Source organism: Colius striatus, chromosome 8, assembly GCF_028858725.1.
Source record: "Colius striatus isolate bColStr4 chromosome 8, bColStr4.1.hap1, whole genome shotgun sequence".
Lineage (NCBI taxonomy): Eukaryota > Metazoa > Chordata > Aves > Coliiformes > Coliidae > Colius > Colius striatus.
This window is the reverse complement of record NC_084766.1, coordinates 17,097,308-17,111,945: the sequence shown is the minus strand read 5'-3', so window position 1 is coordinate 17,111,945 and position 14,638 is coordinate 17,097,308. Positions and strand designations below refer to the sequence as shown.

The window sequence follows — 14,638 nt, the reverse complement described above, 5'->3', positions numbered from 1 at the left end:
GTATTTTCAGACCCTAGTTTCTCCCACTGTAGGGCATGAGAACTTTAAAAGCAGTAGCTACCAACTCTCTATATATTTTCTAGTTATAAGGAAGAAATGGCCAACTGGACTGCAAAGAAACTTTAGGAGAAGAGACTGAGGTTGAAGAGGAAGACAAGCCTGGAGCTTGGCAATAATTACACAACTGAAAAAAAAATCAGAAACAGCCTGAGGAGGAGACAAAGAGAAAAGATGTCAAACACAAAAAGAATAAGTCCCCAAAGGAAACCTCTCAAAAAAATCTCGCATATCCAAGAAGAAAATAGAAAAGACGAGGACTTCAGTGGGAAAGGAAGAGAAAAATACGTATGTTTGAGTAACATCCTTTAGAAACGCATGGGACTGACAGGATAGGTCTCCACTGTTACACCAGTCACTGGCCACGTAACCACCTGGGTTCCAACCCTATGTGTCCATTTGTGGAAGAGAAAGAGTATTTATCTGCTTTTCAGGCAGCTGAAAACTATTTTAATACCACAAGAATGAAAGATCACTGCTTCTATGGGATAGTAGTAACCAGTAGCTTACATCTCAAGCCACACAGCTGAGGCTAAACAACTCAAATTTAGAGCGTACTGTGTGGTACATATCATCTAACATAGTTGAAAGCTAATGTACCAAGTAGGCCATGCTTTTCATGCAGCCTGGCAGAGACAAAGCTGTGGGAAAATGGGTGTGTATCTAAACTAAAAGCTTAGGATTAGGTGTCTTAATCACAAATGGAGAAAGCTGGGGCATATCTACCCATGTCTTTGTATTGTTAACCAAACCTGACAACTTCACAATACAGATGAGGAACATCAGCCCTTGGCTGCAACTATCTAAGCCTTCTTGCACACATTATCTGTTCACATAGAACTGGAGGCTTCACTGCTGTTATAAAAAGAACTGAGGTTCCTGCTAACCTATGAGATCTGTCTCAAAGGCATGCTTAGCTACAGAGGGTTCAGGGCAAGGAACTTTGTGTGTCTGTTCCTAAGCTCTCTAACTGCACATACAGTGCTGGCTGAAAAGCAGTCTGCCCAATTTCCATTTTCCAGTCTAACTAGAATTCTTGACAGTGGTACTTACTGCCATGATTGTGGTATCACTGAACATACACAGTAACATAATGTATACTCAATGCCACGCTGTACAGTACTGTTATATGAACTCAGTTCTACCTCAGCTTATTTTTTTTAGGATACAAAATGATTCAATAATCCTTGTTGAAGAATTGTTTCTCAACTTAAAACAAAGTCGTCTTTCAAAAGAGAATTACAATCTATTAAAAATCTTTGAGTGATGGCTGAGATCAATCTACTTCTTTATGAGGACTACTTAAATCTTCCCTTCCCTGTTAGCATACAAAATCAAAGCTTTTATGGGTAATACCGTCCATGCAAGACAAGTTGACAAATTGTAGAGACGCTGGAAGTTCAGGTGTCTTCTCAAGCTTGCCCTAATAAAACAGCTGATACATGAAGAAAAAGACTTCTCTCACAGAAGAAGTCTGGATGTACAAATTTTTCACATGAAAGCTGAAATTTATAGATCAGTTGAAATTTTTAAAAAGCTTGCTCATAGCAAGTACGTAACTTGTTGTGCAAATAAGAATAGGCAGTATTTCTCTTCAGTCAGAGTTTGCACTGTTGAAAAGAAAACAATTTGAGGAGGACTTCTTTAGAGAAGGAAGTAAAAAATAATTTTTCTGTTCAGCTTGATCTTTTTCATATCTTTAAGGACTATTCCTTCCCACTGCACCAACAAATCAAAATAAATGTGCTACATCAAGGTAGCATTAAAGATCCACAGTATAAACAGATTACTTTTTTTTTTTCAGCAATTCTGCTTTACTGATTACAAAAAGGTCAGTTAAGTAGATGCCCTTTTCAATACAAGACATTTTGCACACAGTGTCTGTTCAGTAAGCATTTACTGAAAGAGGTCTGCATACTCTGTTCTTGATAGATAATGGAACTGATGTGAAGCAGATATGGATAATATTTACAGGGCTAACAGAAAATGTACTGTAATTAATTAATTCTCTATATGCTATTCAAGTAGTAAATCTTTGTCTAAACTACCTTCATCTAGTACTACCTGTTTGCTCTAAGGAAGGTAATTAATTCCAGTGCCCTGGGAGACAGAAGCTCTAAATTATTAACAATCTTCTAAGACCATTGAAATATCCAAGGCTAACTTGCATGAGGACACACAATGCACTGAAACAAGGCTACCCATGGTTCATTCAGTGGATGAATATCCTCTCAAAATGTTGGTCTGCTCTAATCAAGAATGAAAGAGTAAACAGGAATATGGCTTGGTATCTACAGAAGGCACACCAGTGTGCCTCAAGGTTCCTGGGACAGAGACATCATTCGTCTGCCTCACTCCCACACATCTTTGTCTAGGATCAAGAATACAACGATATTTTTTCTTCTTTCATTTACAGCTCATGGCAATTATTTAGCTAGATCATAAGGCGAGCAAATGCTAGTTTTCAACTGATGGTCTTTCTGAGGGTATTGCTGTGGCAGAGAAATTACCGTGACCTTCTAGGAACATCATACTTCTGCATGCTGTAGACAAGATGGTTTTAGAGTTTCAAAGTTCTAAGCCTCACTGATTTAAGCACTTATATAGAGTACAGTGCAAACCCATGAACATTTTAGTTAAATATAGAGGTTAAACATTGCAGTGTTTCACTTTTACACATTAGACATCTCAGTAGACTTTGGAATCCAGTGCTAGGTACTGAGAACCATATATAGAAAGCACAAAAAGGACTTAAGTCTTTTAAAAAATGACAATTCAATCCTTGCATTCAGCACACAGCTGCTCTGTGCCAGCCCAGCCCACTGAGAAAATGGTTTTCTCTCAGATGCCTTCCTCAGGTTGCCTGATGGTGTCTGTATCTCCCCCAGAAATGTGGCCCTAAATCAGTTCTAGGGACTGCAGTGCTAAAATTATTCTGATTTTTCTTTCATGAAGTGTTCAGTGCAGAAGATGCACTGATCATGGATTCCTGGCTTTCAGAGAAATCCTCCCACACTTAGGTTACCTCTGATCTTTCCTATACAGAGAATCTTGGACTACACCTTGAACAGCACAACTTCAAAAGAGTAGATGGGCAACAGCTTCTTATGGATTTTCAAAATAGTTTAGTAGCCTGGTGGTTGAGTTTTCCAAGAACTGCAAAACAGCCTGAACCCTTGTCAGATTTTACTGAGTAGCACGAAATTACTGTCACAAAGGACATCACTGTTGTTGCCCTTCTTCAGCCACACTAAAAAGGAAGGCTGTCACTATGTGGGAGGCTGTTAACAGCCCCTGTATGACTAACAATTTTTAAGAATAACCAATTACCAACTCCCAAATGGCTTTATAAGCTAGGCATTGAGTTGATCTGTTTTGGCAAGACTTAGGCAGAAACATATTTCTGAAATGCTGGGTGAATATTTTTAGGCCTAGACATTTGTATTTGGAGGTTTGAATTCTGCTTAAATGGCACAATACACCCAAAGACAAGACAATGGTGCTTGCTGTTTTATCTATATAGATGAACTGACACATAAACATTCACACAAGCCAAAAATAAACAGCACAGAAGGTTTTTTCTTTCTTCTAACAAAGTCATGCATATTTGTTTCCAGCTTCTCCCCCTGAAAAGCAGAGATGTGAATTCTTGCCCTGAAATCCCAGCCAAACACACCACAATTTGTGTCAACAATTTCAGCTGGATATACTTTTTTAATTCATGTGTCATTCTCCTGTCCATCTATAACTAACTCTCATTACTAGGGAAATATCTTTTTTTCCCCCGACTACTCAATTAATGCATACTTAATTGTTTGTTTTGTCATATTGTTAATAGTGATGTGTGGTAGGTCATGATATTCCAAGGTCAGAGAAAAACCACAAGCCTGTTAATACTCCAGGTTACAACTCAGAACAATAACTTGGGAAGCACAGTTGAGCATTTTAAACAATCAAGAGCATTCTAAGGCTTGCAAAAGTGATGAAACAGTGTCAGTCAGGTCACACTGCTAAATGGAAAGCTGTATTGCTTGGTGAAGGCATAAGTAGGTCTGTATTAATTTTGATGGAATAAGCAGTCCCCAGAAGTCAAAAGGTGTCAACTGACTGTCATCACATAACATTAGGCAGTTAAATAGGCCTTGGGGCTTAGAATACAGAAACCTCAACTACTTAGTGCCATAGCAACATTGTTAAAAGTCTCTTAGGCCCTTTATTAATGACAGAGAAAAAGGAGCAGTAAAAACAACAACAAAAAAAAGAATGAAAACATCAAAAACATTAAAGTGTGTGGGACCAAAGATTTTTCAAATGCAAAAATATGTTCAGGCTTCATAGATGATGATGGGGAACAGTTAATTTTGTCCAGAGAACAGTGAGGACAAAGAGGAAGGCCGATGCCATATTGTATACTGTATACTAGTCCAATATCCCATGAAGTTTACAGCAGAGTGGAGCACATGGGACACACAGCTGTGGGGGCCAGGACTTCAGCCTCTAGAAGATCAGGAGTCTATTAATTTGTGGGTTTAGGAAAGGTAATGGTTTGTACCACCATGATTACAGTAAAGGCGCTTGAAAGAAACATTGCTCGCCAAGATATTGGTGCTAGGGGTGCTGTACCCCAAGCAAAAATGCAATCCTGAATGGGAAGTGTCCTGCTGCCCCACATGCTGACCTCCAAACTCCTGGGGGTATCAGAAGTAAAAAAGAAGTAAAAATACTCCTGGGGGTATCAGAAGTAAAAAAGATCCATTTTGGCAGGTCTCTCTGGAGAAAGAAAGGTGTCAGGGATGGAGATGGCAATCAATGTGAACTAGATCAGTGCTAAAGGTAGGAAAGATGATGAATCTCTTTGTCCTTTTCTTTCACTTTTCTTCTGGTGAGTTGATCCCAGAGACTGCTGACTCAGTACTGAAATACAGGCTTCATCCTCCTAATGAGTCTTACTTATCTCCATGGTGAAAAACATTCTTAGATTGATAAGAGCACTGTTGAACAGGCAAGAGAAACACCTTGAGACAGACAACTTTTAAAATAGTATGGGTAAGTTTCTTTCTGAGAGCTTCAGCAATTTCAAAGCATAGCAATATTTCCCCATCTGAAGTATTCCATTTAAAATGAACTATTTTATACAGTATTATTTAAAAATTAAATAAGCTGAAGTCATGCCCACTTGAAACCTATGTTATAATGGCTAAATATCCTTGTTCACAAAAGAATTTAGCTGAAATGCTTTGAGTACTGTTCACAGTTTCTGAAGGAAAATCCACTGTCTGAAATTAAAGACTGAACTTTCTCAGATAAGAATGAAACATCAACAAAAAATGTTTTATTGTTTCCACTATGTCTTGGTTTTAACATGGCTCTTTAAACACCTTTATACTTGAAGGTTATGAATTTAATAACCTGCTCCACAGTTACATTGTTGCTGGAACCATAGGTGACTGCTCTCGAGGAACAGGTTAAAATATCACCTCTATGCAAATTGAATTATCCTATGATTCCTATGACTGCTGTTCATAAAACCTAACAAAAATGTACAAATGTCAAATGTTCATGTTGTAATTGAAGAGGAAAATTCAACTTAAAAAAAAGTCATCAATCAAAAAACCCCAAAACACAATAATCAAGTTTTTCCCCTTTAAATTCCTGTCAAATTTTAAATAAATGAGCCTTGTTCAAAAGGCAAATGTTGATGACAAGAAGAGGGTGAATTAGTTTGAGGGGCAGTAGTTTTGTAGCTGTAGGAATAATTAAACTAGGTAAAAAGAAAAGGTCCTCTATGAAATTTCACTGACTTATTGAAACAAGCATCCATGTCCTTAGAACAGTTTGCCATGTTCCCAGTTAGCAATTGTAACTGAGTCTCTGATCCAGAAGGAGTCTGTCAAACAGGAGAGAGAGTAAATCTGAAAGAGCTGCAAATCAAAGAAATTGTGCAAAGACACAACCAAGCCTTGCAAATTAGTCAAAATCACTGTTTACTGGCACAAAAAAGGCATGGAAATTTAAAAGACTGAGCTGCCCTGATTCATCTATTTGAAAAATAAAAGCAGAGATAATTATACAGCCTTGTTCATGATACTGGGGAGCCCAGCCAACTCCGAACCCTTTGTTTTCATGTACTGTTACCAAGACGCTTAGGGTGCAAGAGCCGCCAAGTCAGCTTGTCAAGGAAGCCATACTGATGGACAACTATAAGGAGACAGGTGTCCCACCACCAGCAGAGAGTAACATAACAAAAGACAAGAGCTACAGTCAGGTAAGAGACGATGATGAAGACCCCAAACCAAGTAGTAGTAAAGAGAACACACACAAGGTAGAAAATATGACCACTTTTCACCGAGAGAACAATCAACATACACACCTGCAGACACAAAATTCCAAGAAAAAACCCATATAGTACTGGAAGAGGTAATCAGATAAAATATAGCAGAGGAGTAGATTTTTAAGAACATTTTAACACCTTCCATCAAGAGCATTCTGTACCAAAGAGTCTAGCAACCTGCTGCTGTTTTCCTTGTCCTGTCTGTCAAGTGACTGCTGTAAGCACATATACTTATTCAGAAATTAGGAGTTTTATGCCAGCATTGGGAAATCACAAATACCTTTCATCATCATTACAATAGTTCTTTGGCCTCTCGTTATTCTCTCATTATTCCATTCTCTCTCATTATTCCACTCTCACAGAATAATATTTTCTCTATATTTCTCTATGTAATATTTTCTCTAAACAAAAATCCCACAAAAAAAAAAAAATCTTGAAATTTGCATATCATTCCAATTCCCTTTCAGAATGCTACTGTTTTCATTTATATTACCACACCTCTAAGAACCTTTAGCCCTGTCTTCCCTGGGCTAGGCAACACACGAAGAATAAAGGGACAGTCCATGTCCCCAACAACATTGCTGCTACTTGCTCCAGGCTGGCTACTGAATTGCTCACAGACTTCAGTATCAGTGGCTTCTGCTGCAACAGGTATCAACCCTACACCAGCATAACTCAGAGATAGTACTAAAGAATCCAATAGCTTTAGTGGTTTTTACACAGGTGAGCTTCAAAACCCATATTCATCTACTTTATGTTAAACAGCATGCTGTGATGAATTTAATTTCTATTAAAAAAGAAACTATTATCTTTTGAGGGTTAAAATGGATCAGACATCCAGTTCAGTTCCAGGACAAAGAGAACAAATCTCTAGATGAAAGGAAGAGGAAATACCTTTTTGGTAGCCCTTTTATGCCCCAGATAGTATTTCAGTATCATAGCATAGTCTAAAACTGAATGTAAGCCTTTTATTTAAATTTCAGATTGCACAACTAGAAGTTAGAGACAAAAACAATTAAACTCATAGCTATCAAGACTGGAAAGCAGTTAAAAAATAACAATACTTCAAATATTAATATGAATTACTAAAGACAACTGTAATTACACTTTTAATGGAGAAGGTGCAGGATCTGTTTTAAGTTACTCCATATTGCCACAGAATCATATAAAGGCTTTTTTGTTTGAAAAAAAAAAAATCTGGGTAAATACTGAGCAAGAAGGTAAACCGTATCAGCTAAAGAAGGTAAAATAGAGAAAAAAAAACAAGTCACAGAAATAACATGTAAGATTTTCTTCTGCTGTGGTGAAGACAGGAAGAGTAAGAGTCCAAACCACAGAGTGTTCATGACCACTCCTTTGCAAACTGCCAAAGACTTTTCTGTTTCAATCTCAAAGTTGAACACTGCCTCCTAGAACAGCCCAGATAATTTGGATATATTACTTTACATCTGCCCTATAGGCTGCTATTTTAAAGTCAGTTATGTGGAGACTTCTCCTCCATAGCACAAGTCCACATCAGAGCTGTTGCACTCCCATGTACACAATCCAGCTGCAGTAAATTCCTCCACTGGAATTGCTACAAAGTTTTAGAAAAAATAATTCCATTGCCTCTGCCAGACAAATAAATACATATTCATAAATAGCCCTCAATTTTTTTAATATTAAGATTCAAAATCACAGTTTTATTATACTGAACACAAAAGTTTGTTTGACTGCGGGATCACTGTATGCCTAAGCAATGCAAACATAGAAGACTTAGAAATAACTCCTGATAAAAACATTTTCTTTTTTAAGAGAAGTGGCATGGGCACTTGTCCAGATTTTGCTGAGAGCCTGAAAAAGTTGAAGGTGAACAGTGGTTTCATGTGTGAATTCAGAAATAAGTTAAATGGATTTGAATAGATGAGAAATAAATCTATAATATACCTGCCCATGTAGCTGATATTTAGCAGAGGGTTAGAGGGAACACTGGTTATTTGATAGGATGGAGAAGAAACAGTCCGAAGGTACACGTATCTGAGTAACACTAAAGCTTGACTGCATTAATGATGAGAAATAACAAAAAGCAAAAGTAGCAGCAAACTCACTTTGTTTCAAGATCCAAAGATGTTACCCCAGTGACACACAGGGTTTATTTACACAAATAAAAACCTTTCTGAGATAAAGGCAAGTTGTTGCAGATTACAGACATATTTGATCAAGACCCCTTAAGAAAGCTATTATAATTAGACCATTTTGAATGCCTAACTACACACCATAAGAGCCCATTTTCTTAAACTTTCACAGGAAACTCACCCCATCTGGTCTTCCGTCTGAGGCTGTCACAATCAGAATATAGCGATCAGTGCTTTCTCTGTCCAAGGGCTTTCCTAAGGTTAGCAGCCCAGAACTAGTAATAAAACAAAAACATAAAATGTTATCACAATAGTTGTAAGGTAACTACAAGCACTTTTGTTCCGCTACTTTGCGTTACACAAATGTTTCCCTTTAAGTAAGTTAAGAAGCTTTTTAGGCTTTATTACAACTGAAAGCATCTTTTGTGTAGGTAAAAGCTAATAAAAATGATAAGCCAATTTACACTGCTTTCTGCTTCGATACATGTGTAATTTAGGAGTAAAATAATAAACTAGTGATCTACAGGATTATACAATTATGCTGAACACAGGATCCTCACTTGCTAGAAAGTTACACTGCTGCAAATAAATGAGAAGATAGAATCAGAACCAGTCTATTAACAACAGAGGAGTCCTGATATCCCTGAGAGGATTGCAGCAGTAAACTCTGGGAACACAAAAGGCATGGTCTTAAAAGTACTGAGTCTCCTCATAGTTTTATAGGGAAAGGCTACTAACCTCTATATTGTGCAACTGCAGTAAACATGCTGCAAGGACCTTTCAGTGACCACTCAGTGCAAGCATAGATACTCAATATTCTCTAAAAATTAAACATTAAGATAGGCACAAATGTTGTGGAAAATTAATCAGGATATTGTGATTACTGATGCCCATTTTATAAAGATGATAAAGGTCTATTTGGAGCCATATACACAAAAAGCAAAACAGTACTTTACAAAATTGTTATTTAAAGGCATAGCAAATTCTTGGCAAAGAAACTGCTGAGAAGGAAAGTAACCTAGACTTTGTTTCTAGGATGATCTCACTTCCTTATGCATCAGTCCAGAAGAGACTTGGAGGTGTGCTGTAGCATCACGGAGACAAGATCTCTCCAAGAACTCATTACTTGTATATTAGGAAGAATCTATAAAGTACTGTTGATTTGACAATCCTGTCTAAGCAAGATACACTCTGCTTAACTGAACTGGCACAAGTGACACTTTTGTAAGCAGCCCTAAAACTCTGCTTTTAGTTTTAAGGTTGTTGGTGTCTACTGGAATATAGTCAAGTATGTAACAAATTGAGATCTCAAATGCCATCCAGTTCACAGGCTGTTTAATAAATACGCACCAGTAAATATGGATCCAGAATGACATTTATCCTCTCATTGCATGGCTAAGCAGCTTCTCCCATGAAACCCCTCCAAAAGTGTCACAGTTGGCTTCTAATGTTTGAAGGAAAGTGTAGCTGCACATGATTTTGCACATGCATGGGATGCACATCCCACATTGGATGGGATCTAGGTATGCTGTGACTTTCTGTATGTAATTCCATTTTTAATGGGTATATCAGACACAAGCATTTGTCAGGCAGAGTATAAATGTTATTGGTTAAGCTTATATTTTATGTTCCTAATCTAAGAACCTAAACAGCTACTTGCTCAGAAAGATTTTTTATTACAACAAACAAAAAAGCCAAACTCAAATCAAATGGTATCATCAAACCATAAGGTCTCACTAGCCGTGCTTCATCAGGACACTTGGATGTCTATAATCTGTACCTAATGATGTTTTTTCTCTTTGAGATTATAAATTGATGCAGTTTCTGATGTAAATTCTTACTCTCAGAGAAGACCTCAACAAACTGGTTCCGAGCCAAGATTTTTTTCCAACATTGTTTTTAACAGAGACAAATACTAACACTTACTGGCAAGCCACTATTGCAAGCAGTTTCTTCAAATAAATAATACAGAATTAGGTGGAAAGAATGAGTGGGAGCATATCTCTTCCCTGGGATTTAAAGGCTAGTAGGCAAAATAATATCCAAGATCAAAGAAGAGAAAGTCAAAGAAGAGAATATTTTGGGGCATGCTATACTCAACTTGCCTCATTGCTATATCGCTAAAATGTAGGCATGTGTTTTTTCACTTCCCTGAAAAAGGACAAGCTAGCAACTCCATTGTACTTAAGTACCTCATGAAGGTTGGTAAAAAACAAGGGGGCACGTGAATATTCTGTTTGGCTTTGTAATCCAGTAAATATGGCAACGCTGCCACAAGCCTCGTGCCAATGTACAATGAGGCCTCAGGACCTGTCCTGCTTCTCTGCCTGGCCTTGCCTGTCTGCTAAGAGCCAGGGTGTGGGGTGGGGTTTAGTTTTAAACAGCATTTACTTAGTGAGCAGGTATGCAATGTTGGTTTAGCTTTTGCTTACTTTTCTACAATTACATAGTGTAATATCTATTTTTCTAGATCTTTTGTAAGTAGCTATAACCTGGTTATTGAGTGCAGACTGAACTAGCCAGAGAGCAGTACAAGCATGTTCCGTAGCATAGTGAAAGTGAAGGTACTGGGTGACATCACAGCCCCTGGGTCACAAACACTTCACCAATGGTCTTCTGCTGATAAAGAAACTTAGGAGCTGCCCGAAACTAGTTTTGAGTCACAAAGAGAACAATAACCAAGTATCCACATATGTAAAAGACATCACAGGCAGTAAAAGTTCAGATGTAAGAGCAACTTACACACAGAAATATATATAGCTACATATAGGTACAGTCATATATATAGCTGTATACAATGAAAATATATGTGTATGCATACATATATATGATTGCAGACAGATGTTAAAATTGCATATATAAAGACATATGATATATCTTTTTAATTTACACAAACACACACATAATAAAACACAAATATATTTGCAATTTTAGCTAATTGCATTAGTGTCATAATGGAACAACTAAACATCATTTGATTAGACCATTAAGACTTTAATTAGACTAACAGTAAATAACAGTAAATTTGTAGCTTTGCATACATACATGCTGTCAGGAATGCAATGAGTGTAAAAGTGGTGGGCTTTCCAGTAACCTATCCTGTAAATTGTGTCTGGCAAATTAGTAACACTGTGTACCTCATTTTTGCCTCCAGCCTTACATACTGTTTTCTACTACGGAATTTTCAGTTGAGCTGAATTAATATTTTTGTTATACTACTAAAGACCATTTAACTTCCAAACTAAACTTTTTATAATTTAAAAATAGCAGACACCAAAGCAGTAGTAACACTGCTGAGAAATGCAGTAACTTCCTTTGAGAGCTATAGGAAAGTCAGCTGTATTATAAACTGACACAAAATACAAAGCCATGCTGTACATTTTAACAGTTCTCTTATTTCCCAGTGTTTCTGCAAATCAATTAGCTATCATAACAGTTAATATCTTTTTTTCAGCCTTTGTTCAAGACATTGAAATAAAATATGATCAGAAGAATTATTTAGGAAAGGAATGGTGAATAAAACATAAAAATAGTTCTGTGGTAAAGTATTTACAAAAAAAAATCTAAGTGGAGCTAAGAATAAAATATTGACAATGAATACTACTTTACTAACACTGACCTTTAGCTGCATGTACTCATTGAAATTTCTCCAATATTTTTGTATCATATCACCTTTTTATCTCCTTCTTCCTATCACTTGAACAATTGCAATCTACAGTCTCTGCAGCAATAGACAAACACAATTCAAAAGACAGGCTAATTTAATCATCACTTTCCCTGGAGAGCATAAGGAGGTACTGAATTACTACAGATCATGCTGAAGATGTGTTGCCAAAGATGAAGGAACAAAACCATCTCTGAATCCTCAGATTGAGGATAAAGGAGATCTTGCAGGTAGATGCAAAACTGGTAATATTCAGAATTTATGTTGCCAGTTAGAGAACTGCACTGGGATTAACTGACATGCTCCAGGATGCAAGGAAATAATTCAGACGAGAAAAAGGAAGAATTGTGTTGTCTCCACCCTGACCTTAAAGTATCTAAAAATGTATTTAAGTAACATTTGAGATAAATTCCTGTAGCATTAATATGTCACTTACATTAGCTATATGCTTTGTTTAATATTAATCCTACTTTAATCTCCCATGAAGACATTTCAGCACGAAGCAAAAAAACCATGCAAAAGGCTGAAGAAAACTTTGCACAAACAATTACCAAGAAAATAGATGCTAGGAGAGCAGGGAGGAGAAAATACTTCAAAGAGCTCACCTTTTTACCAAGAGGCACCAGATCAAAAAGTTTGTGCTGAAGCCCTCAATGTGCCACGATGCCCATACGTCAGTGGTTTAAGGCTGGGACGGGGCATGTGTTGGGGGAGTCAGGCAACCCACGACGGGCTCCAGAGACCAGGTGGGGTGGAGGAGGACTCCCAGCCACTGAAATAGGTCTCAGGAGGTGACACTTGCAACTGCTGTGACACTGCCCATGATCACATAAGGGTATACTATGTCTGCAGCTTTCAGAGAGCACACCAGAGATTTCTTACCCATTTTCAGACTGAATTAACAGACTGTCTTTAAGACCCTGACTTCTGGATATTGCCACACTGTTTACATCTAAAGCTGATCCTAGGAGCAGCCTAGGATCCAACTTCTGCAATACCTTAATGCCACAGGTTTGGCAGGCCAGAAGTCGGCCTGAATTTGCACATATTTTTAAAGTCTCTCTGTTAGGAAGAATTATCAGGATTTTTCTAAGGTGTAATTGGAACAGCTGTGATAAGCAGAAACAATAGAAAACAACTACCTGCTGAGTAACCCCCCTTTGTAGCATCTCAGATGTAGCCAGGCACATTATTCAAGTTCTAAAGATCACAGTGTATGTCAAAGCAAGTTTCTTTCTTTTAAGGGGAGAATTGTTAGCGTGTCTTATGCAGGAAACTATACAAATGTGTGCTGTTCTGGAGCTAAGATTCCTGGTGCTTCTCCTGCATTGATGAACAAAGCATACCTTTCCCAATTTGCACTGAAAACTCCAGTCCTAAGCAGGGAATCAAAGCAGCAGCCCAACAATCGTTCCTGCTCCTGCCACCTCAATAGAACAGTCTCCTCTCTCTAATATGTCCCTTTTCTTGTCTGACAAGTCTCTATTTTAAAGGGCCCACCAATCTCGGTGGATAACAGCATTGGTATCTCTTGGGATCTCTAGGGTTTTTTTCTCTCCCATTGTTCTGTAAGTGATTTTATTGTCAGTGTATGAAAGGACATCAAAGCAAGTCACCTGGCACCTACTCAGAATATACAGACCTGTTTCAGTACAATCTCTCCCTCACACTGAGTTAGAACAATTTCTTGCAATAATACCTGCCCCATGAAAAAAATCAGTCCCAAGTTACTTCTGTCCCATCATCTACTATGAGAAGTAAGCTCATCACCCTCCCTTCTTCTTATAAAGAAAAGAAAATACTTTGGAGTGTGAGCAATAGCTGCTTGGGTAAAATGAAGGGAGTGGTGGGAGATGCAGAGATGTATCTGGAGCTTATAATTTCATAATGTATCTTCTCTTTCTAACTCTAAGTTGGGATTCAATTCAAAGAATAGAGGTTTTGAACAATTCTCAAAAGACTTTCCACCACAAACTAAAACACTAGTAGGCAGGAAACTAAAGCAAAAATCATCCCTGTCATTAGTCAAGAGCTGACAAGTATAAGGTTTTTAATTAATCCCTGGTCACTCTTTTAAATAGAATGTTTCCACCTCGGTGAGTTTTACCTACTAAAGTCTTTAAAATAAATAAATAGTCCCCTGTGAAAAACTCCAGAGTGCAGTATCATTCACAGAGCTCTCATTAATGTCTAAGAGCCAATCTAAGGAACAGCTGAATATATCTGATTACAAGTCTTTTATTTTGCTCTCAGCCCACATATTCACTTGACTGAAAAGTTACAAGTCTATTTTCTAAGGGTTTTCCACTTACCTTTGAGAGAGATTAAAAACTTGTTGAGGATCTCCATTCTGAATGAGGTATCTTATAGGGTCACCCTCTCTATCAAAAGCCTTTATGAAAAAAAAAAAAAAAAAAAGAGGATAAACTTAAGTCAGTTACAAAGCTTTCTTTTCTTTCCTTCAGTTATAAA

General features: G+C 37.5%; 1 protein-coding gene across 1 annotated transcript in view; it reads right to left on the bottom strand.

The window, feature by feature from the left end:
• PCDH15 (protocadherin related 15) overlaps positions 1-14,638 on the bottom strand; it is a 495,784-nt gene that overhangs the window by 145,119 nt on the left and 336,027 nt on the right. The window contains exons 16-17 of the mRNA XM_062000927.1: positions 14,479-14,558; positions 8,684-8,777 (exon numbers count right to left, since the gene is read on the bottom strand). Of these exons, the coding sequence (XP_061856911.1) occupies positions 8,684-8,777; positions 14,479-14,558 (174 nt within the window). The remainder of the gene's footprint in view (positions 1-8,683; positions 8,778-14,478; positions 14,559-14,638) is intronic.